The 24788-nt window shown below is 44.4% G+C and overlaps 1 protein-coding gene across 1 annotated transcript in view; it reads right to left on the bottom strand.

Moving 5' to 3' along the window:
* The window catches only part of dnah9 (dynein, axonemal, heavy chain 9), a 591107-nt gene that overhangs the window by 121573 nt on the left and 444746 nt on the right, over positions 1-24788 (bottom strand). Inside the window, exon 59 of the mRNA XM_078225415.1 lies at positions 18511-18633. Within this exon, the coding sequence (XP_078081541.1) occupies positions 18511-18633 (123 nt within the window). The remainder of the gene's footprint in view (positions 1-18510; positions 18634-24788) is intronic.

Raw genomic sequence — 24788 nt, 5'->3', positions numbered from 1 at the left:
ATGGGGCTCATGGCTAAATGGTCCTGGATTCAAATGTTGATCGTTCTAGCCCAAGAACATCACAGCTGGAGTTCTTCAGTGAAGTGACCCTGGGCAAAGAACATTCATTAATGACTTTCCTTCTGGTAGGACAGGACTCAAGTATTGCTGAAAACATAAGAGACATTTTGTGAAAGATTTTCATCTTGTGCTCGTCAGGACAATTCACAAGAGCACCAATATCAAGGAAAACAACACATTGATACTGTAAGAGAGAGAGTGCTGATTGACGTTCACCACCAATAGGATGCTGCTGTCAAGCCAAAAAAAGTCATTTTGTCTATCATACAAATGAGTAACGTGGGATATGAACATCAGTGCCAGTGTGATGCTGGGAACCTGGGCCTTAAATCCCAAAGATTGGCAGGTGGATCATATGAAATGGCATGTCCCACCTGCTGTTTGCAACGGGCAAGGTACAGACTGTACCCAACCAACCTATGCTTGCAAAACTCAAAACACACAGTGTCCAACATTAAATGAGATTCAGAGATTGGACAACGTTTGCTAAATAATCCTCAGCATGCAAAGAATTATGCTGACAATCAATTTAAGATTGTCAGTCAGGCTCACAATGTGTTACATTTACGAGTACTGGAAGTTACATATATTAATACATGGAGCCCTGTTCTTTGCAGACAGAAAAAACACGCGGACACATGGCACCTGTTTCAGCTAAACAATATAAGTGACAGCCATCCCCAGGTTCATTCTTCAGGGCAATGCTTTGACTAATCAAAGTCAAGCTGCCTGGTTTAAATTTCAAACAATGCTTGACAGTTAACTGTCAATCATCATCAACTGGTGCATTCACTATAGCAACACCTCTACCAATCAGGGTCAACTTGCCAACCAATCAGAACTCTCTCTCGTACCGTATAAATTTGTTGTTTTCCTTGACATTGGTATTCTTGTGAACTGCCCTGGTAAGTGAAAGACAAAAATCTTTCGCAAAATGTCTCATTTTTCCACAAGACCTTTCTTCTGTCAAATGTTCTGAACTGAGCTGTTTTCCACTTACAGGTTCGCTATAAGGGAATAGCTCATGATAGCCTACTGCAAGACCTGAATAACTTCCAGATAAGTGGCAGACAATTTTTACATTACATAAGTGCCAGGCAATGACCACTACCAGTAATAAGTGGCCCAATTACTTTTGATAACCTTGAAAACCATCTACATTGCTGCATCTCCCAGAGTGTCAATGCTATGAATGGATGGGGCATGCCAGCTGCTGGATACTCTGTGATGGTTGGCACCTTTCTTGAATGGTTCTCCAACATTTACAAAGTTTAAATCAGGAATGTGATGAAATACTCACCATTCACCAAGTGCAGCTGAGACACTGAAAAACTTTAACACCTTTCAAGATAAAACAATTCACTTGACTGGTACCTCTCCAACTGATTGCTACATCTCATCACTCCTGCACTGACACACTTGGCTGCAATAGATACTATCCACAAGATGCACTGCAGCAACATGTCGAATTTCTTCCCACAGTTTGAAAGACGTGCTGGTTAGATGCATTGGCCGTGCTAAATTCTCCCTCAGTGTATCCAAACAGGCGCTGGAGTGTGACGACTAGGGGATTTTCACAGTAGTTGCCTTTGATGACAGCTACTTTTTAAAATGATTATTATCCATCTCAATTTACAGGGATAATTGCGCCATTTACCATCAGTTTAATCTGCATTTCCACTGGTTGGAATACCTCCAATTTAACAACTCAACTTCAAATCCCTCCATTATTGCATTAATGGTTTCTTTAATATGACATTTTTCATTGCACTCCTGGTTATTTCTCACTGTGAAACATTATCCTACCTTTCTACTACCCCCATTTACATATTATTTGTTCCCATATCATTAAGTGCATCCCACCCCTCATCTCAGGATTCAGTGGGCAAGTAAGTATTCCCAAGCTTCAAGCTATGTTGCTCTCAACGCAAAGATTTTACTCCCTGTTTTGGCTCACTGCCACTCTTGACAACCATTTTGGGATGTCACAGCACTGAGAAAGCAGGCTCGGTGGCACTGTTGCCTTACAGCCCCAGGGACCTGGGTTCGATTCCTGGCTTAGGACACTGTGCAGAGTCTGCACGTTCTCCCCAGGTCTGCGTGGGTTTCCTTGGGGTGCTCCTAATGTGTTAGTTAGTTGCATTGGCCATGCTAAATTCTCCCTCAGTGTACCTGAACAGGTGCCGGAGTATGGCAATTAGGGGATTTTCACAGTAACTTTATTGCAGTGTTAATGTAAACCTACTTGTGACATGAATAAATAAACTTTAAACTTTAGTTCATCAAGTGCCTATGCCTCCCCTGCACAGTCATCGGGACTGGTGCCACATTCCCTCCTGGCTCTGCCCTAGCTATTGAGACTGCAGTAGCTGGGTATCTGTCAGATAGAATTGGAGGGTTTGGGTGAGGGAAGGAGGATGGGGGAGGAAAGCGCAAGCTCCATGAAGCATCTCCAGCTTTGACTTGATGCCACAGTATGAGGATGAGGAGGGAGTTGGAAAGGCATCTAACTTTGTCACCTTAGACAGCCTGAGCAGTGATGCCAAGGATTGTGTTGCTTCTGGATCCAGGATCTTGAGCACCGATGTCTCAGATTATGAAGCCATGCAAACAAGCAATGATTCCCTCACAACCCCCACCAACACCTGCACTTTAGTTTTTCAGCTCTCCCTGGCATCGTCTGCAGTTTTCTTCTGCAAGCAATGGATGATAGTGTGGCACTGTGAGCATGTGGGAGGACGCATTCACTTACATTACCTTGACTACCTATGTGAGGTCATTGTACTTTTTCTGGTCCCTCTGTCATACCAATGGCCCTAGACTTTGAGAATTACCCACTCCTTCCTCCTCCGGCTGGTGTGCGAGAGCTTTCTGTCCTCCTGCAGTCTGCCTCACTTATCAGAGCCTCCAAGAGGTGTCACCAAGCCTGCGAGCATATTCCTTTGTGTGCTGTAGCATTCTGCTTTCTGCCATTTTCCCAAATGATTGACCAGCAGCCTTCACTTCAGCAGTGCATTGGATGGTTATTTGAAAAAAAAAGAAAAAAAATGGGAAAGGCAGGGGAATGGGGAAGTTATTGGACGCAATCTTACTGGCCATTCACACCCCGCTTCTACTACAGTGAGAACGAAGAAGTTGGCACACAGCCAAATCTCTGTTCACTGCAGCGGGACCAGAAAATCCCACCGGCGTGAACGGAGGTCAGATTCTGGCCATAACATCCATTTAGAGAGCCAGTGCAGACATGATGGGCTGAATGGCCTTCTTCCGCACCATGACAATTCTGTGATCCCCTTTAATAGGAAGTTTGCCTTTAAGGAGGGTAGGCAGGCAGGCTGGATCGGATGGTTTGCTAACAAAGGGCTCCCCACCCACACACCATCCACCCCCAGCAGAGTGTAAAGGCCGCAGGCACTATTTGGGAGAAAAGATCAGCTTGGGAGCCCCTTTCAGGCCAATGCCACAAATGCTTCTGATGAAGCGGGTGCAGCAAGTTTGTTTGTTGCCTATCGCAATCTGAACGTACAGAGGCAGGTTGTGAATCGCAAATCTCCACGCACAAAACTAATAAACAATTCCTGGCTCCAAGTCAGGAATTCCTCCACAGTGCACACCCTTGTTTCTTTCTGCATTTTCCTTGAGTTTGCACCAAGTTAGTACCTATTCCTGTCCCAATGATTGGATCTTTTCTAAGCATTTATTTTATTTATTCAATTTCAGATAGAATTCATCACATATTAAAGCCTGGACAACAGTTTTGCTCAAATCGAAAAATCAATTTGGTTTGAATCAAGGAAAACAGCCTTTCCCAAAAGATCAGTTAGTTTCAAAACACTTTCCCAATATTAGCTATAGTATTCATGTTATGAAGACAGTAACTCATTACAGAGCGTCGATAAAATTGCATTGTTCCTGAGGAGAAATAGCCCATTTACACAGGGTAGCAAAGAAATACTTGTTTCTGTAATATGAATCTAAACCTTATGCACATGAGAAATCTTCTGCTGTTATTATCAATGTCATCAGAATGAATCACCACCCTCACTTCTAACTGGACGATGTAATGGCATTGTGGTGAACCGGGTTTAATTCTGGCCTTGGACGACTGCCTGTGTGGAGTTTGAACGTTCTCTCCGTGTCTGCGTGCGTTTCCTTCGGGTGCTCCAGTTTCTTCCCACAGTCCAAAGATGTGCCGGTTAGGTGGATTGGCCATGCTGATTTGCCCCTTAGTGTCCCAAGAAGTAGATTAGGGGGATTGGCGGGGTAAATACATGGGGTTATGTGTATCGGGCCCAGGTAACATGCCCTGTCGGAGAGTCAGTGCAGACTCCTTGGGCCAAATGGCCTCCTTCTGCACTACAGGGATTCTATGAATTAAAATGGATGGCACAAATTGTGGTCAACAAGCATTTCCAGATCCCTTACGTGCGTCCATCCAAGCCTTGAAAACTTTGATTCGCCTAGCCTTCATGTTTTACTGGGGAGCGAGTTCAGACATCAACTAGTCTTCATGAAAAAAACAATTCTTACTTTCACTATCCAATGCCCTAGCTCTCTTCTCTTTTGTGGAATCTTATCCAATGGGCCTCCTAAAGATCTATAGAGACAACTTCCACTGGCATTCTCCTATCCACCATCCTAGTCACCGCCTCAAAAAATCAACTAAATTATTCACACATGGCCTTCCTTTCAAAAATCTATGTTAACCCTCTTTTAGCTGAGACCTTTCTAAAGTGATCAACCATTTTGTCTCTCTAATGACAGATTCCCATAATTTCCCCATATCTTGTCTATCTCAAGTCAAAATATTTTCCAAGGCAATTGTTTATTTGGAGAGCTGGTGCAGACACGATGGGCCAAATGCCCTCCATCTGCATTGTAACAATTCTGTGATTAAATTGATTAAGTAACATTATTTTTGGCTCAGTGTATACCACTGTGATTTTCAGAATCACATATCACAAAATTGTGCAGGAGGCTGCCAGTTGGCCCATTGTATCAACACTGGCTCTCCAAATAATTATTGTGACTTAGTGCCATTCCCCTGCCTTTTCCCCGTACTCCTGCACATTGTTTCTATTCAAATAATCATCTAATGCCCTCTTCAATGGCTCTGTTGAATCTGCCTCCACCGCACTTCCATGCAGAGCATTCCAGACCCAAACAACTCATTGAAAAAGCTTTTTCTTACATCACATTTGCTTCTTTTGCAAATCATTTCAAATCCGTGCCCTCATGTTCTCGATCCTTTTATGAGCAGAAACAGCTTTTCCCTTTTTACTCTGTCCAGCCCCCTTATGATTTTGAACAACTCTATCAAATCTCCTCTTAGCCTTCTTCGCTCCAAGAAGAACAGCTCCAGCCTCTCCAATCTATCCTCATAATTGAAGCTTCTAATCACGGGGACCTTCTTGTAAACCTCCTCTGCACTCTCTACAATGCATTCACATCCTTTGTATAATGTGATGCCAAGAACTGTACATAGATTCCAGCTGAGGACGAACTAGTGTCCTGTATAAATTCAGCATAACCTCCTTGCCCTTGTACGCTATGCCACTATTAATAAAGCCCAGGATATTATATACTTTGTTAACTGCTCTCTCCACTGCCACTGCCCAATGATCTATGCACATATACACCCAGGTCCCACTGCTCCAGCACCCCTTTTAGAATTGTACCCCTTTATTTTATACTGTTTTTCTATGTTCTTCCTACCAAAATGTATCACTTCAAACTTCTCTGCATTGAACTTCATCTGCCACCAATCTGCCCATTCCACTAATGTGACTATATATTTTTTGAAGTGCTACACTGTCCTCAAAGTTTACAATACTTCCAAGTTTTTTGTCATCCACAAACTTTGAAAATTTTCTCCTGTACATCAAGATCTAGATCATTAATATATATCAGAAAAAGCAAGAGTCCCGATACCGACACCTGGGGAACACCAGTACAAACCTTCCACTAGCCCAAAAAAAATCCATTGACCATTACTCTCTGCTTCATATTATTCAGCCAATTTTGTATCCACTTTGCTACTGTCCCTTTTATTCCATGAGCTATAACTTTCTTCACAAGTCTATTGCTGTAACTGTATTGAATGTCTTCTGAAAGTCCATATACACCACATCAACAGCATTACCCTCATCAACCCTTGCTGTTACCTCCTCAAAAAACTCCAGCTCGCTAAACACAATTTCTCTCGAGAAATCCATGCTGGCAATTCCTAATCAACATACATTTTTCCATGTGACTATTACATCTCAAATAATTGTTTCTGGAAGCTTGTCCACCACGGAGGTTAATCTGGTCTGTAATTGCTGGGGCTATCCTTACAACCTTTTTGGGGTGGCACAGCGGCTAGCACTACTGCCTCACAGCGCCAAGGACCTGGGTTCAATTCCGGCCTCGGGTCACTGTGTGAAGTTTGCACATTCTCACCGTGTCTGCGTGGGTTTCCTCCGAGTGTTCCGTTTTCCTCCCAGAATCCAAAGATGTGCGGGTTTATGTTGATTGGCCATGCTAAATTGATCCTAGTGTCAGGGGATTAATAGGGGTTACGGGAATAGGGCCTGGGTGGGATTGTGATCGGTGCAGACTCAATGGGCTGAACGGCCTCCTTCTGCATTGTAGGGATTCTAAGGGCATGATGTTTGCAATCCTCCAGTCCTCTGGCATCTCCGCTAAATCTAGAGAAGACTGGAAGATGATGGCCGGCGCCCATTCCCACTTCCTTCAAGATCCTTGGATGCATCCAATCTGGTCCGGGTGCCATGTCAACTTTCATCATCAACTGTCTGTTCAACATTTTAGTCCTGTTGTTCCACTATGAAAATGGATGCAAAGTACTGATTTCAAAAACCTCCCATTTTTGAATTGTCCATTATAGTCCCTCCTCCTCCTCCCTGCTGTGAATTAGTCATTTACCACTTCTCACCACCTCCACCAATCCCCTCCCCTCACAACCCTCCTGGCTAAAAGCTTCAGGTTGGTAACCAAGGTGTCATCTAAGTAACACTGGACTCTGTTTAATCCACTTAGAATTTGGTCCATAGCTCGTTGGAAAAACACTGATGTGAAAATCATGCCAAATGGTAATCTTTTATAATGAAACAGCCCTTTGTGTGTTATAATCATCAGGAACCAGTGTGAATCTGTTTTACAACACCCTCAGCTCTACATTTGTTGTTACATGATACTTGTCACTCACGGTGCTCCCAGTACTGGCACAGATCATTTCCAGGTTAATGTCCAACAGGTTTATTTGGTAGCAAATACCATTAGCTTTCGGAGCACTGCTCCTTTGTCAGATCGAGTGGAAATGTGCTCTCAAACAGGGCACAAAGACACAAAATCAAGTTACAGAATACTGATTAGAATGCGAATCCCTACAGCCAACCAGATCTTAAAGATACAGACAATGTGAGTGGAGGGAGCATGAAGCACAGGTTAAAGAGATGGACGCCGGCATCTCCACATCAGATCGTTTCGGGCAGAGCATGTGGCAAACGTTTTTTCCAAAGTTGTTTTCTTCGTATTACTTAGTGATCTTTCGGTTCCTCTGGTGGCTGCAACAGTTGTTTGACTCCCCCGTTACTAGTATTGTGTAGCAATGATTTTAATCTGTAATTTTTCATTTTGGGTGCCTATAAAGGCCTTTTGACTTTTCTTTCCTCAGATGCCTACAAATGCCGTTCGTCTACCTCGTCGCCAGTTTTTATGTGGTGGTTTTAAAAGGACGCCTGCAGGGCTACTCAGAGGTGCAAACAAAGAGCTTTACTTAGAAGATGTTACCACTATAGGCTGCAATATTACACTGCCCATGAGCCCACACAAATGGCCAATGATGTCAAATGATCAGTCTCTTAAAGTGCCCCTATGTTCCACTGCAAGCCTGCTAGTGAGGAAACAATACCACTGAATCTGCCTGTGGGGGCTTGGGAGAATGATTTTCCTTTCACAAAACCAGGTGGACTCTGCCTGATTATCTTGTGTTTATTTAAGCGTCCTGTTATAATATATTAAATAATAGCTTCTGGCATTTTCCCTCTGACAGATGTTAATCCAATCAGCCTATAGTTTCCTGATTTTTGTCTTCCCCCATTTTTGAATAAAGGAATTACATTGGCTATTTTCCAATTATATGGAACATTCCCAGAATCTAGTGAATTTTGGAAAATTAAAACCAACGCAGCAACCAGCTCAACACAAAAACCAGAAAATGCTGGAAAATCTCAACAGATCTGACAACATCTGTGAGGCGAGAATAGAGCTAATATTTTGAGTCTGGATGACCCTTTGTCAGAGCTTCACCACCTCAATGAGCTCATTAGTCACTTCTTTTAAGACCCAAGAATGAAATCCATCAGGACTCGGGGACTTGTCAATTCACAGATTCAACAATTTTCTTAGTACCACTCCCCCGCTGATTGTAATTTTCTCAAGTTCCTCTCTTCCTTCCAATTCCTGATTTACAGCTATTTCTGGGATGTTACTTGTTTCCTATATAGTGAAGATGATGCAATATGTCTGACCAATTCATCCACCATCTGCTATTTTCCATTATTAACTCCCCAGACTCAGTTTCTATCAGACCAATGCTCGCTTTATTAGCTCTTTTTTTTCCAAATTGCGATGGAAACTCTTACTATCTGTCTTTATAGAAACATAGAAACACAGAAGATAGGAGCAGGAGAGGCCATTTGGCCCTTCGAGTCTGCTCCGCCATTAATCAAGATCATGGCTGATCGTCCAACTCAATAGCCTAATCCTGCTTTCTCCCCATAACCTTTGATCCCATTCATCCCACGTGCTATATTTAGCCACCTCTTGAATACATTCAATGTTTTGGCATCAACTATTCCTATGGTAATGAATTCCACAGGCTCACCACTCTTTGGGTGAAGAAATATCTACTCACCTCCATCCTAAATGGTCTACCCCGAATCCTCAGACTGTGACCCGTGGTTCTGGACAACACCCACCATCAGGAACATTCTCCCTGCATCTACCCTGTCTAGTCCTGTTAGTATTTTAAAAGTCTCTACGAGATTCCCCCCTCATTCATCTGAACTCCAACCAAAACAATCCTAACCTAGTCAATCTCTCCTCATACATCAGTCCCGCCATCCCCCTTTCTAGCTAGTTTTCTCTAGCATTCTAATTTTTCTCTCCATATTAATCTTTCAGTCATTCTTTGCTGTTTTTGATATTCTGCCCAATTTTCTGACCTGCCACCAGTCTTTGCTCTTTTAATTTTGATACTATCTTTAAGTTTTTAGTTCATCACAGATGGTGGGTCCTCCCATTGGAATTTTTCTTTCTTGGTGGAATGTGTATTCTGAAATATGCCCTTAAATGTCAGCAACTGCATCTCTAATGACCTTCCCTTAACCTAAATTGCCAGTTCATTTTCGCTACATCTGCATTGATGCCCTCATAATTGCCCTTATTTAAGTTTAAAATACTAGTCCTAGACCCACTCTTCTCTCCCTCAAACTGACTGTAAAATCAATCACATTATGATCACTGCCACCTCAGAGCACCTAGGGGATTTTCACAGTAACTTCATTGCAGTGTTAATGTAAGCCCACTTGTGACACTAATTAAATAAACAATAAAACTTCATTGCAATGTCATTAATTAACCCTATTGTATTGCACAACACGAGGTCTGGTATAGCTTGTTCCCTGATCTGCTCCATAACATGCTGATCCAAGAATTGTGCCAAAAAGATTCTATGAGTATATCATCCATGCGACCTTTACCCATCTGATTACTTATTGATTAAGATCTGCCATGATAATCACCGTACTTCCCTGACAAGCTCCCACTTTTCTTTCTTGGATAGTCCGTCCAGCAGTGTGATTGCTATTAGGGAGCTAACCTATTCCTGCAAGTGACTACTCACCTTTTCATTCCCCATCTACCCAAACTACTTCAATATCTGGTTTCTTGAATTTAGGTCATCCCTCTCTAGTATGCGAATATCATCATTAATTAACAGAACCGCCCCTCCATCTTATCCGAATTTCCTACTCTTCCTAAAAGGCAAGTTCACTTCAATATTTAGGTCCCAGTCCATGTCATCCTGCAAGCATAGAGTGGAATTTTATGTTTTTTTGACTATGTGTCAACTCAGGCAGTTTGTAACCCACCACTGCCGGCTTTTGAATCATAGGATCCCTACAGTGCAGTAGGAGACCATTCGGCCCATCGAGTCTGCATCAACCACAATCCCACCGTGGCCCTGTTCCCGTAAATTCACATATTCACCCCGCTAATCCCCTGACACGAGGGTCAATTTAGCATGGCCAATCAACCTAATCCGCACATCTTTGGACTGTGGCAGGAAACCGGAGCACCCGGAGGAAACCCACACAGATATGGGGAGAATGTGCAAACTCCACACAGACAGTGACCCGAAGCTGGAATTGAACCCGGGTCCCTGGTGCTGCGAGGCAGCAATGCTAACCACTGTGCCACCCCACATTTTCCCGCAATACGTTTTGACACTTGGTCAACAAAACATAAAATGCGGGCAGTGCCAGTGGATGGTGCCAAGGCACTGCAAGAGGCACTCCCCCGAACACTGTCAGGGTACTGCACAGCCATGACCCTCCCCTGTACTTATACTGACAGGTTCCCTTCGCCAGGTCCATGTTTGTCAAAAGCTGTTGAAAACCCCATTGGCGGTGGACACATGGGCAGGGTGGAGGGGGGCGATCCAAAGGTGGGGGGATAATAAAGTGGAGAAACCCGCTAATTACATTAAAATGTGTGATAATAGTGTTCCCGACCCTTCATGACAGGGACCCCATTATTGCATTAATGTGTGGTACGGACCATTGGAATGGGAAATTCTGACAGTGTAAAAGCCGATTGATTCTCTAGTTCCCTGCTGCCGTTCCCACTTGCTGAAAACAGGGTGGGGGATCCTGGCCATGGTTTCTGTAATGGCTGTTAAATTGTTCTCATCAGTTTCTAACAGTTCATTTATTTTGGCTGTAATTTTAGAATCATCGAATTCCTGCAGTACAGGAGGCAGCTAATTGGCCCATCAAGCCTGCACCGACAGCAATCCCACCCAGGCCCTATTCCCGTAACCCCTCATATTTACCCTGCTAGTCCCCCTGACACTAAGGGGTGATTTAGCATGGCCAATCAACCTAACCCGCACATCTTTGGACTGTGGGAGGAAACTGGAGCACTGAGAGGAAAGCCTTGCAGACAGGGGGAGAATGTGTAGACTCCACACAGACAGTGACCTGAGGCTGGAATTGAACCTGGATCTTTGGCGCTGTGAGGCAGCAGTACTAACCACTGTGCTAACGAGCCATCCTGTCTGACCCTTCCTGTCAGCGACCTTCTTGTCTTGGGTTCCCCCGTGGCTAAGGATGCGCGCCACAGAAAAACCCGTTGACATCAGTAGGACCGGAAGATCCTGCTCTCAGCCAATGGCGGGCTGCCTTTGCTGCAGCAAAACATGCCATCGGTGGCGGGGGGGGGGGCTTTTTTTGAATGCTACATGCAATCAGGCACAGAGCATTAAAATTTGTTCTGTTATTTTTTGAGCAACGTCTAGCCATATCTGTTGATTTACTCTTAGATTTGTACTCTTTATCTCTTCCTGTCACAGTCTGTTCATCATTTTCCATATTAATATGGCAATCTATGATACTTTCACGGTCACCATTACTGAGGACAGGGGTGAAATTTTATAACCTTCTTATGGTGAGCAATTCAGGAGTCCACGAAAGTCGATGGGATGTGCTGTAAAAATCCACCCTAGGTTTCTATTCCGGATTCTCATCATTGAATTTAATTAATTCCACCAGTTGCCATGGTGCAATTTAAATTCATGATACATAGGATTAGCTTGGGTTTCTAGATTACTAGTTCATATTATTAGGCAGCACGGTGGCACACTGGTTAGCATTGCTGTCTCACACCGCCAGGGACCTGGGTTCGATTCCCGGCTTGGGTCACTGTCTGTGAGGGGTTTGCACGTTCTCCCCGTGTCTGCGTGGGTTTCCTCCAGGTGCTCCAGTTTTCTCCCACAGTCCAAAGATGTGCAGGTTAGGTTGATTGGCCATGCTAAATTGACCCTTAGTGTCAAGGGGATTAGCAGGGTAACTATGTGGGATTATAGGGATAGGGCTGGGTGGGATTATTGTCTGTGTAAGCTCGATGGGCCAAATTACCTTTTTTTGCACTGCAGGAATTCTATGATGATTCACTGAGATACACCACCACCTCCCCAGTTAGTGAGATCAAGTCCCGGAATCGGAAATTATGAAATGCGATCCATTAAATATACGGTCCTACAATCGGAATGCTTGATTGAGATGAGGGAAAAAGGCTTGGTCTTATTTTGTCCACAGGAACCACTTTAGAATCCAGGTAAACATGTCGGAGACAGAATAACTGATTTACCACCATTAAAGTGATGGTGTTTGTAAATTATCATTTCATTATGTTGTTGCAGTATTCGGCAAACAATAAAAGTTTACCAAATGCCATCCAAAATAACATTGCTTTAATATTTAATAAAATATAGTTGCAGCCATGTTAATTTCTTTTGCTGCTTTTTTTATAAATAACTTATGCTCTGTGCTGCTTTCTCAAAGTGATAATCACTGCGTGGGAAATAATTGGATTTCAACCTCCTTCATGCAGCTAATAGAGGACACAAGAAAGAAGACTGCATTTTTATTATTTACAACTGCGTCACAAGGAGTTCACCTGGGCCATATGTACAACAAAATGCTATGATTACATTCTATCTCATTCATTAACATCCAGCCTGAAAGTTTCAGCAAGGTGAGTCATCATCCGACTCCCCATGTGTTCCTCTGGTATGTCAAGATTATTTTAAAGAAAATATTGCTTTTTTTCATTACCTCGCTCGATAGTTCTGATTCTACATACAATGACAATCTGAGCTAATGGATTAAATTTTCTATTGTGTCAGGTGAGAAATGTGGTGTGCAGCCCATCGTCTTCACGGTCAGCTTTTCTCGCTATGTTTTCCAACACTTTAAAAAGAAATGCTGGAGGCGAGTCGCACACCAGCCCAACCCCCCAGCAACATTGGCCTTCCAGAGATTGGGGTACCCTTCAAATCAAACAGAACTAAAAATGGAAACAAAGATCTTCTTAGAGGACACACGGAGACCCTATCCTATGCACATGGGGAACATTTCCCGACTCACAGGGCAGTAAGTGCCGGGGGCAGTGCCAAGGAGCTGTGCCCAGGCATTTCCAGGGCATGTCCCGCTCCCTGCTGGGAGCTCTACATGCCTGGACATCCCCGGTGGGTTCCTTTTCACCTGGTTCATGTTGGTCTAGAACTGTCGTACACCACGTTGACGTGACATCATGCCGGTGAGGGGGGAAATCCGAATGTGGCAGAGTAACGATACAGTGGGGAAGCCTGCTAATGATATGAAATTGTATTTAAATAGCGGGAACCCCATTATGTCACTGGCAGGTACGAATGCGTTGCAAGATCTCGCTAGCGGAAAGCTAGTTTTTCTTTTGCAGCATGTACAGATCATTCAGAACCATTGCATTGCAAAGGGAGTTGGGGAAGGGATTGAATGAAAGGAGTTTTCAATCTTCCTTTCCAAATGCTCCTCAAGCTCCCATTGCCTCTCCTTAGGTCTAACCAAGACTGGAAAGTCACTGTGCCAAATTGCAGCCATAATTGCAACTACTGCTGTGGTACACTTAAGACAGGGTTTAGAATCTAGACCTGCTAGACTGAATTAGCAATAGGTTAATGGCAGTAAAACATGATTGGTCTAACTGAACATTGCATAGTGCCTCCCAGCCAAAAAGGTCCTTTTGCAGACATTGGATGGGATTTTACAGCCTCGCTCGGGCAAGACCAAAAATTCCTGCCCGAGGTCAACAAAGATTTCCGTTGTCGAACCCTGGCCCGCTCCAATTCTGGGCGGGTCAGGTGGTATAGTTCTGGCCATTGTGCGAAGGTTCTCAAGCATCTCTATAACTGAGAATGTTACAGAACTTTACAGAAAAGGAGATCATTTAGGCCATCATTCCCGACCCAGCTCTTTGAAAGTGTTAACTCCTCTTCTCCCATTGACCTGCAAGCATTTCCCCTTCAGCCAGTTTTCCTTCAAAAGTTATGACTTAATCTACTTTCTTTGGCGCTGCTCTGACTCATAGAATCATAGAAACTCTACAGTGTTGAAGGAGTCCATTTGGCCCATCGAGACTGCACTGACAACAAACTCACCCAAGCCCTATCCCCACTTAGTTACCCTGCTAATCCCTCTAACCTATCACATCCCGGGACACTAAGGGTTAATTTAGCATGCCCAGTCAACCTAACCCGCACATCTTTGGACTGTGGGAGGAAACCGGGGCACCTGGAGGAAACCCACGCAGACACGGGGAGAACGTGCAAACTCCACACCGACAGTGATCTGAGTTGGGAATCGAACCCAGGTCTCTAGAGCTGTGAGGCAGCAATGCTAACCACTGTGCCACCATGCCGCCCCTGCCACTGCTGTTACATATAAGATCCTGAGGGGACTTGAAAGGGTGGATGCTGAGAGGATGTTTCCCCTGGTGGGGAAGTCTGGAACTATAGGAACATTGGAGTCTCCCAGTGAAGACTGAGACGAGGAGAAACCAGTTGTCTGTTTTACACATCACCCAATTTTTTCTTTTCCTTCGGTTTCAATGAAAAGCAAAATGGGAAATGTGGTCGGAGCATACGACTGGCTTCCAATTTGCTGTCACCTTATTTCTCATCCAGTGCTAAAAATCAGAATGACCTTTCTTTTTGCAGTTGTCTTGTCAACTGACTAATTTATTTTTTTGCCAAACTCTGGCTCTGCAACTTAGAACGATGTCTGGGTAACATTCCAATACAGAGCTGAGGGAAATCTCTGATGGCAGAGGTGTCAAACTTTGCACAGGTCATTAAAATCAAGGCCATGTCTGGCTGTTCTGTTGATTAAAAAAGATGTCAACCGTCCCAGTCAAAGCGTGTTTGTTTCCTGGGTGTCCTGGTCAACATTCTTGCCTCAAAAAATGCCACTGACAGCAGATGAAATAATCATTCATCTCATTATAACCTGTTGGTGCTTGCTGTGTGATAATCCACCGTCATTAAACAGTTCTAACGGCAATATATGAGTATACACCTCCTGTTCCTCAGAAAGAAACAGGTCTCAAAGGAAAACAGACTCCCCTCACTACTCATCCCTCTGTTGGGCTGACAGCTTTTCCAGTTTATCTCAGGAACTGGCAAAGTCACTGAAAGTGGTCACAGATAAATAGCTGTTGGCATCGCCTCTGTGTACAATAAACAGACAAGTGATGTTAGTGAACAGATGTACAACCCTAACCCTCTGTCTCGTAGGAGCCTGAACACCTGCCAGTTGCCCTTACAGATTAGTGTCAAGGCCATGCATCCGCACAAGTAGAGAAAACCTGTTCATCTTCTGCAAACCGAGAAATGGATTCTTCTCCACAAAATTACTTCAGCTTTTAAAGTGGTTGCGTGTCAGCTGAACCATTTTTTTCTTTTATAATGGTCAACATTGGCTGCATGTTGCACCACTCCGCTAAAGTAAGCTCCCCGCCCCTACCCCACAACAGAAAAATGTGTATTATGCATTTTGGTACATCAGTTGGAGAAAGTGCTGGAATAATGCTGGAATAAGGTCAGGTAGTCAGGTGCTCCTCCTACGCATCCACATGAGGCAATAACCTACGCTGATCTCTCCACGCTGACGCTATAGTTAAGAAAGCCCACCAATGTCTCTACTTTCTCAGGAGGCTAAGGAAATTCGACATGTCTGCTATGACTCTCACCAACTTTTACAGATGCACCATAGAAAACATCCTTTCTGATTGTATCACGGCTTGGTATGGCTCCGACCCTGACCAAGACCACAAGAAACTACAAAGGGGTGTGAATGAAGCCCAATCCATCACGCAAACCAGTCTCCCATCCATTGACTCTATCTACATTTCCTGCTGCCTTGAAAATCAAGGGCCTCCATGCAACCCAAACATACTCTCTTCCATCTTCTCCTGTTGGGAAAAAGATACTAAAGTCTGAGATCATGTACCAACCGACTCAAGAACAGCTTCTTCCCTGCTGCCATCAGACTTTTGAATGGAGCTACATTGTATTAAGTTGATCTTTCTCTACACCCTAGCTGTGACAGTAACACCACATTCTGCATTCTCCTTTCCTTCTCTTTGAATGGTATGTTTTGTCTGTATAGCATGCAAGAAACAATATTTTTCACTGTATATCAATACATGTGACAATAATAAATCAAATCAAATCAAAGGCAAGTCAAGCTAGTATGTGAGAATACAGTCCCAGACATTCCAGGCAGCACAAGAACAGTGATTCAACTCAATGGTGTTACCATCACTGAATTCCCCACTATCAACATCCTTAGGGTTACCATTGACCAGAAACTCAACTGCTGCCTCAAGGCGCCAGGGACCCGGGTTCAATTCCCGGCTTGGAATTCTGTATGGAGTTTGCATGTTCTCCCCGTATCTGCATGGGTTTCCTCTCACAGTCCAAAGATGTGTGGGTTGGGTGGATTAGCCATGCTAAATTGCCCATTAGTGTCAGGGGGACTGGCTAGGATAAATGCATGGGTTTATGGGGATAAGGCCTGGGTGGGATTATGGTCGGTGCAGACTCGATGGGCCGAATGGGCTTCTTCTGCACTGTAGCATTCTAAGATTGACAGTTCAGATTGTCACCTCTGCCTGGCTAGCCTGTCAAAAAATACACGGATCCTAAAACATGCAACCACACCTGAACTGGCACACACAACACCCACAGGCTCGTCACATCAACATCAGATTCTGGAAATGCTGTGTATACAAATGATAACTGCTGTCAGAATAGGTAAATCAGTTTGAAATGAGGGAATATCTATCAGTCAGGGCACAGAGGACACTGATTCTTGGCCAACTTAGCTTCTATAACACCTCCACTCTGATTCTCAACAGCCTATTTGGCTGTGAGGGGATTTATAACTCATCCTGATCCACTGGTCAGCCAATGATTACATCCTTCAGCAGGGAATAACTGTTAAATCCCTGGTAGATTTTCCCTTCACAAAACCCAACCATGCATTAAGCTCTTTCTGTAGTCTAAGAGTGTTGACACTAAATGCAAAACACGCCTACTGACACCACAGTCATGTTTCAGACAATTCAGCAGTCTGGGGACAAACTAGGACTTCCCTGCCCTCTGGCAATCAGCTATTGTTGATCACATATGCCAGTAGGTCCGACACCATTAGTTGCAACAACCCTCCCCCGCCCGCACCCTCTCCATGGATGTGGGAGGAGATTTTGGGGTCATGACCTCGGAGACCATATGATGGCTATGGAGTGGTACTGTGCCAGTAAAGATAGGGACCTACCCCAAGGCCCCAACATACGGGTGCCCGAATTTAATTACCACCCCGGCTCACAATTTGAGTCATCAAGTCATAGAATCCTACAGTGCAGAAGGAGGCCATTCGGCCCATTGAGTCTATGCCAACCACAATCCCATCCAGGGCCTATCCCCACAACCCCACACATTCACCATTGCTAGTCCCCTTGACACTAAAGGGCAATTTAGCATGGCCAATCCACCGAACCCGCACATCTTTGGAATGTGAGAGGAAACCGGAGCACCCAGAGGAAACCCACGAAGACACAGGGAGAATGTGCAAACTCCACACAGGCAGTGACTCAAGCCGGGAATTGAACCCGAGTCCATGGTGCTGTGAGGCAGCAGTGCGAACCACTGTGCCACCATGCTGCCTGGGAGAAGTAGGTCACTGAGCTACGCAAAGACAGCCTCAGTGTCTGCCATGAGTGCACCTCTTCCCTGGTGTTTCCTCAGTGCCCCCTACTCAACCCTGCCAAATTTCAAATCTATGGGGGCACAAAATGAGGTCACACGGGAAAACGTTTGGGAAGCATTGGGATATACTCCATGTATCATCCTGTGAGCTGGTGAATGGTGCGGGTGAAGTGAGCAACACCATATTCAAGAGGGGGCCCATTATGCAAATGTTCAAATTGTCAACAGTGACTGGTGATATGCATTTCACCCAAGTGTCTCCAAAGGGTGTCATACCTGAGACATGAGAGGTTAACCTTTTGTCTGAACTGCCTGGATAGGAAGCTAGCAGAGCAGATTGAGCTCCCATTATATAACCTACCCAATTTTCATAGTGGAAGTCAGGCAGTTGCTACAATGGATAGGTGATCCACTCTGCCACAGGCGATAAAGATCTGGCCGTCACGACCAAGGTGTCACTGAAGGTATTTCCGGAACTCTTCTGATCAAAACTTGGCTCGCTTTTTTTTTGTAGCATCAAATGTGCCGGTGGACCTGCCTTCCAGAATGACAGAAACATAGGGGTGAGAAATTGATACCTTTATGCCACCCCACGAGTGGTTGGAAAGGAAATCCACAGGGCTCGAGACTCCCGGCTGGGCTGGATATCGAAGCAGGAAGTCCAGCTCCTTTGCATTTATTTCTTTATTAGTCAGAAGAACCTGTCAGAATTGAGAGGAACAGAAAAAGACAGAAGAATTAGAGGAACTTATTCACACCTCCGCAATATCTATCCGATAAAACCCACCAGAGCCTATGCGTCCCACACGAGTTGAATTTAATTGACAACAGATCAGGTAAATCTGCCCTGATGCAGCCTTCTTTCTATTGGGTTCCATCATTTTAACTGATGGTATATGCTAATGGAGCGTAAACGTCTCACTTTTTGATCTTGTGCACAATCCTTTCCCATTTAATTCTAACACTCTTACCTGATCACTGACAGCACCAAGCCTGTGACTCACGGCTGACATTTTGCGAGCACTCAGCATGGCTCCTCTCAAATGATCTCAAAAGCGGAAGGTTACTCAGTGAAACTGCACGCTCCAAAATATTTCTTTTCAACTTTTTAACATTTTAAATTAAGAGCCACTTAAATGTTGGGGGAAATATTGCTTGGTGCAGTTCTGTCATGGTGAGGTGCAGCTTTTACATGTGCTCAGCTGGTCGGTCCCCAAGCTGCATTTGTAAAGCTCAATGGTGGTGAGGCTGGAGGCGAGGGGGCAGGACAAGCATCGCCGTGGGCAAACAGCGTGTCAGCTTTGCTCAATATCACAGTTTTAACGCCCCCTCCCCACAGCTAACTTATAAGCAGCCACAATTAGTCTGTGATGCCCACGCAACTAAAGCAGAGGAAGCAACAGCAGCCGCTGTCAGTGCAGCAAAAACAGAAAATGCTGGAAAATCTCAGCAGGTCTGACAGCACCTGTGGAGAGAGAATAGAGCCAACATTGCGATGACCCTTCGTCACAACCATTGACAAAGAAATTAGGACGAGATTTATCCTGTAAGGGTGGCGGTGCGGGGGGCCGGGGGCGATTTGAGCAAGGTGTCATAGATGAAGAGAATGTTAATGGTAGTGATAAAGGCTGGGAATGGTGCGAATAGTGTCCATTAAGAGATTGAGGTGCTAAAGCTGAGAATGGATGGCATCCATTAATCAGCATTTTGCTTTTATCTTAGTATCCTGCATTTATTATAGCTGTGACTGCAGTCTGCCCTGTGTCGAGGTTCCCCTTCCAGAATGGTGATCTGGCAGCCACGGCTATTTTTAATTTTGACAGTTATAAAAGTGCCGAGAGATCACTCCCATCTTGAAGCATCCTCTCTTTCCCTTAAATGCATCGACAGACTGCTGTCTCTTGGTGCTGGAGAATCTCCAATTGTCCCTCCAGTGTCGTCTGCCATCTTTCATTGGCTACCTAGCCCATCCTCTGTCCGCTAATTAGCCAATCCTGTGAAAATTGTGTTGAGTAACTATTCCTGACATGACGCAGTTGATCCCAATATCAGGGTGTCGACCCAAAATGAAAAATTTGGCCTCTGACGTCAGAATTCTTGGTCTTTTGAGTGCCAATTCAAATTGAAGCTCCAGTAAATAGCATCAGAGAGTATTCACAGGTCAAGTTGTTCTTCTCTCATACCTCACCTCCATGAGGCTACATGCTGGCACAGTGATTAGCATTGTTGTCTCACAGCACCAGGGACCCAGGTTCAATTCTGGCCTCAGGTCTCTGTGGAATTTCACGTTCTCCCCATGTCTGCGTGAGTTTCCTCTGGGTGCTCTGGTTTCCTCCCACAGTCCAAAGATGTGCAGGTTAGGTTGATTGGCTATGCTAAATTGCCCCTTAGTGTCGGGGGATTAGCTAGGATAAATGAGGATTACAGGAATAGGGCCTGGGTGAGATTGTGGTCGGTACAGACTCAATGGGTCAAATGGCCTCCTTCTGTACGGTGGGGATTTTATGATTCTGTGACTCTTCCTATGGCTCATGTCCCAATTCAGTTTCATAGATGGCTCTTTGATGTTTTGTCCAAATAGGCATTCTCCAGGTGTGAGCTTATCATGTGGCTAACTGTTTGCGCAGGATAACATCTTCAAGTTGACCCTGTCCTTGTCTGCCACCACACACAAATGCTTATTGGTGGTAATGACTGAATAGTGATCAGGAGAAGAAACTCTGCCAGACCTTTCATCTCCTCATGCCCAAGGCAATGATGGTAAACCACCACACCAGCTGGTACCAGTTAATTCAGCATACTGGAGCCAATTCCAGGATGCAGTGCAATTTTCCAATCTAACTGGATTGCTCCCAGAATCGACTTATTGTTGAAAGCTATGATATGCCACAAGACAGCAATAAGGATCAGAAATTGCAGACATGCACTGAAGCCTGATCTGCTTTTAAGTTCATTGGAAGACTAACCTCTCCATTCCTGATATTGCCTGGCCCGCTAGTTATTTCCGTCGTGTTTAAGTTCTTTTATTTCATATTTCCAACTTGGCCAACTCTCTGATGATTCAGTCTGTCCAAACTCATCGTGCAAGCTGGCAGGTAGTCATAACCAATTTTCACACAATGACAATGAACGTAGGAACATAGGAATTAGGAGCAGAAGTAGGCAAATTCAGGCCTTCGAGCCTGCTTCGCCATTCATTCAGATCATGATTGATCTCTCCCTGGTCTCAAATCCACCTCCCCACCTGTTCCCCATATCCCCTTATCCCTTTTTTATTAGAAATATATCTATCTCCTTCTTGAAACCATTCAACGATTCAGACTCCACTGCTTTATGGGGCAGCAAGTTCCAGAAATTCACCACCCTCTGCGAGTAGTAGTTCCTCCTCACTCAGTTTTAAATCTACCACCTCTCAAACTATACCTGTGACCCGTCACCTGAATATTGTTAGATTACATTGCACACTTAATCCCATTGTTACAAACCAATTTACAACAATTAATGCGTAAATCGAATCATGATCAGTCGAAGGTGGTCTTGATTGTCGCAAGATTTTGCACTAACGACAGATGCTTTACTGTCAAGTGTGTCCCTCTCTCTCAGTATTTCCTTGGCTACTTTTAAGACTATATCTATGCACAATAAACGCGTACCTAAAATTAAACGGAATGCAGGCAATGTCATCGGTGTCAGTGACTCGGAACAGAGAGCAAGAAGTAACCTGCAGCGATGAGATCCCTGAAACACCCGGGGCTAAAGCCGATCTCACGCCCTTAATTAATTCCACAGTTGGCATCAGTAATCCTGTTATTTTATCAACATGTCAAACTAGGCTACTCACACAGAACAACAGAAATATCCTTTAGTAACCTTTAAGTGGAGCAGCATTGTTTAAATTCGAATAAGAAGGGTAAGATCAGGAGCTGATATGTAGGTTAATGTTGCTCAGGGAGACCCTGTGGTCAAACCTAAATAGATCCAGTGTCATTAAATGGAGAGATGTACTGGGGCACAGGAATGTAGGTCACTAAGGCAAGCCACTAATATCATGCTTTTGCACAACAATGAAGAAAGCTGCATTCTGAAGATTAATAGAAGAAAAGGAACTGAATATTAAACTTGGCAAGTCTTGTAGCGTTGGATCGATTCAGTGTCAAGCAGACAAGACTTTCAGAGATTCCATAGTCAGCAATGTTTTGAGGGCATCATGTGCTGGATTTTCATTCCGTGAATGCCAGGGATTTGGAGGTGGACATGCTCACAATTTCATTCCACTGGCCAGTCCACTGTCATGTTTCCATTTCTGGCCTATTTTGAGGGAGGCATGTTCCAGCCTCCAGCAGTGAGTACCTTTCAAGGCTAGTTAACATGAGGAGCAAGGACGCTCTTCAGAAACTGCCTGGAATTTTCCAGTTGGCATATGGGCTGAGGCCAAAGGCCAGCAAACAGATGGAGGTGGCCTCCAGGTGGTGGGCTGAGGGGCCAGCAATGCTTCATCTAAGTCCATCACCCCATCCCTTACGGTGGCGATTGCCAGAGCTGCTGGTTCCACATTATGTTAGGAAAGGGTTCATCTCTCCACAATGCTGGTCTGGCAGCCGTGGTTACACTACACTGTTACACATTGAAATGTTTCAAAGGGTATCTCCATTTGAGATGCCCTCTCATTCTCCCATCTGCACCGGCATTGCCACCTCTCCTTGGCCGCCCAGAGCCTTGAACACTCCGATTGGATGGAGAGCCTACTCGTCACCCTTATTTGGAGGGGTTTCCTGAACACGGCCCCTTAGTTGGCTGTCTCTGCCCAATTCTTTCTTTCACTGGCATTCTAGGTGCCCAACAAGATTTGGTCCCAGCACTGGGATTGGGACTCAGTAACAAAAATCCAGCCCCTTATTTCTGATGGGGCCTGTGGTAATAAAGATGAGGACTGGCATGTTCAAGACAAGGAAATATCTACCTCCATTTTAATTAGCCTTGCTGAGGTGGAAAATCAGCAAAATGAGCCTCACCTTCTCCTCTATAGTACATTTGTGATCGCTATACGTCTCCAATAACACTTCAACCTCAAAACACCCGGAACTCTGGAGCAGTTCCAGTAGCTACCTCAGCCGTCTATATTGTTCTTCCAAGAGAAGTTGTCCAATGAACATCATGCATAACTTTGTATTGATTATTTAGGGACACTGAATCATAGAATACCGACAGTGCAGAGGCAGGCCATCCAGCCCATCGATTCTGCACTGACTCTCCAAAATTCCACTCAGATCACATCCCCATAATCCCACATATTTATCCCACTAATCCACCTAACCTACACATCTTTGGACACTAAAGTGCAATTTAGCATGGCCAATCTACCTAACCCACACATCTTTGGACACTAAGGGGCAATTTAGCATGGTCAATCCACCTAACCTACACATTTTTGGACTGTGGGAAGAAACTGGAGCACTCGGAGGAAACCCACGCAGACACAGGGAGAATGCGCAGACTCCGCACAGACAATCACCCAGATCTCTGGTGCTGTGAGGCAGTAGTGCTAACCACTGTGCCACCATGCCGTCCCGGAATGCATTGGTACTCTCAACCAAGCATCAGAGACAACAATGCAGTTCCATTTATCTCGGCTTAATCTAAGTGACAAAATAGAAGCCCCTGTTTATGAAAAGCACTTTCAGGAATAAAAACAGCTGCTTTCAATGCTGCTCAAATGATTTGATGGTTACTGTTTCTTTAACTACTTCAGTGGCAGGGCTGTGCCTTGGCGGAGCACAATTAAGAGCTCACCACACTGCATCACGAGGAGATAAACTGTTGTCTGAGATTGTCTTTGGACAACACAGCCAGAGGCTCAGGCACAAGTTTTGTTGGTCACCTCATTCCCCAATCAGTTATGTGTTCCGCTGATTACAAACTTGATTTCCGTACTGTTTGGAGGTCAGCTTCCCCTCCATAGGAGTGGGGGAGAAACAGATTTTACTGCCTCCTGAGGTCACTCTGAAATACTCCCAACCAGTCAGTTATTGTAAGACATTGGCAGAAGACAATTTACCCTAACATTATCCACCCCACCTGCACTCCAAAAATCACTCATGCCTTTGCCTTGGTACGGGAAGGTACAACTGGAAAGGAATTTGTTAGAATTAGAGAAGGCTTACTTCCAACCTAGCAATGGTTTATAGAAGCACTGATCTCATGATGTGCCAGGATCCCAAAGGGTCACACGAAAGCGACATTTTACAGCAGCTAAAGCAGTACAAACTGCAGGCATTCAGCTCCATGTCGTGCGCTCCATGGGACTGGTATATTCCTCTCTGCACTGTTGAGCATTACTTAATGTTAACAACGAAAGACACTGAAGCAGAACAACATGAATCATTTTGAGTTCAATGACTTTTCAGATCCTGAAATGGTATTCAGGCTGATCCAGTATGGGTACAATAATGTTTTTGGACCTGAGTTAAGAGTCAAGGCACTGAATATTTCAGTCTGTCATCATTGATTCAAGCTGATGTTTAAAAAAAACATGTTGCAGGAACATTCAGTGGAGTTGGCTCATGGCACGTGATATCAGATAGCGCAAGCATCGATATTTTCAGCCATGGTATGGTCAGGCATTTGCAGAATGCTGTGTTTTATTAAGTTTTTGAATTTGTTTTATTTAAAAGAATCCATAATCTTAAAGAAGTGATGCTTTACACATCACCTCCAGCTATGTAGAATGGGTGATGTCCAGGGCACTAACAAAACTGCAGGGCTAACGACTAATGCTGTTCAGCTTGCTTCCATAGCACAATGGTTTTCCAAATCTTTGATTGGAGAAAACATTGTGATGATATTGTACTATTTTGCC

Source organism: Mustelus asterias, chromosome 12, assembly GCF_964213995.1.
Source record: "Mustelus asterias chromosome 12, sMusAst1.hap1.1, whole genome shotgun sequence".
NCBI classification, from domain to species: Eukaryota; Metazoa; Chordata; class Chondrichthyes; order Carcharhiniformes; family Triakidae; genus Mustelus; species Mustelus asterias.
The sequence above is the reverse complement of the archived record's forward strand: the minus strand, read 5'-3'. Positions and strand labels throughout refer to the sequence as shown.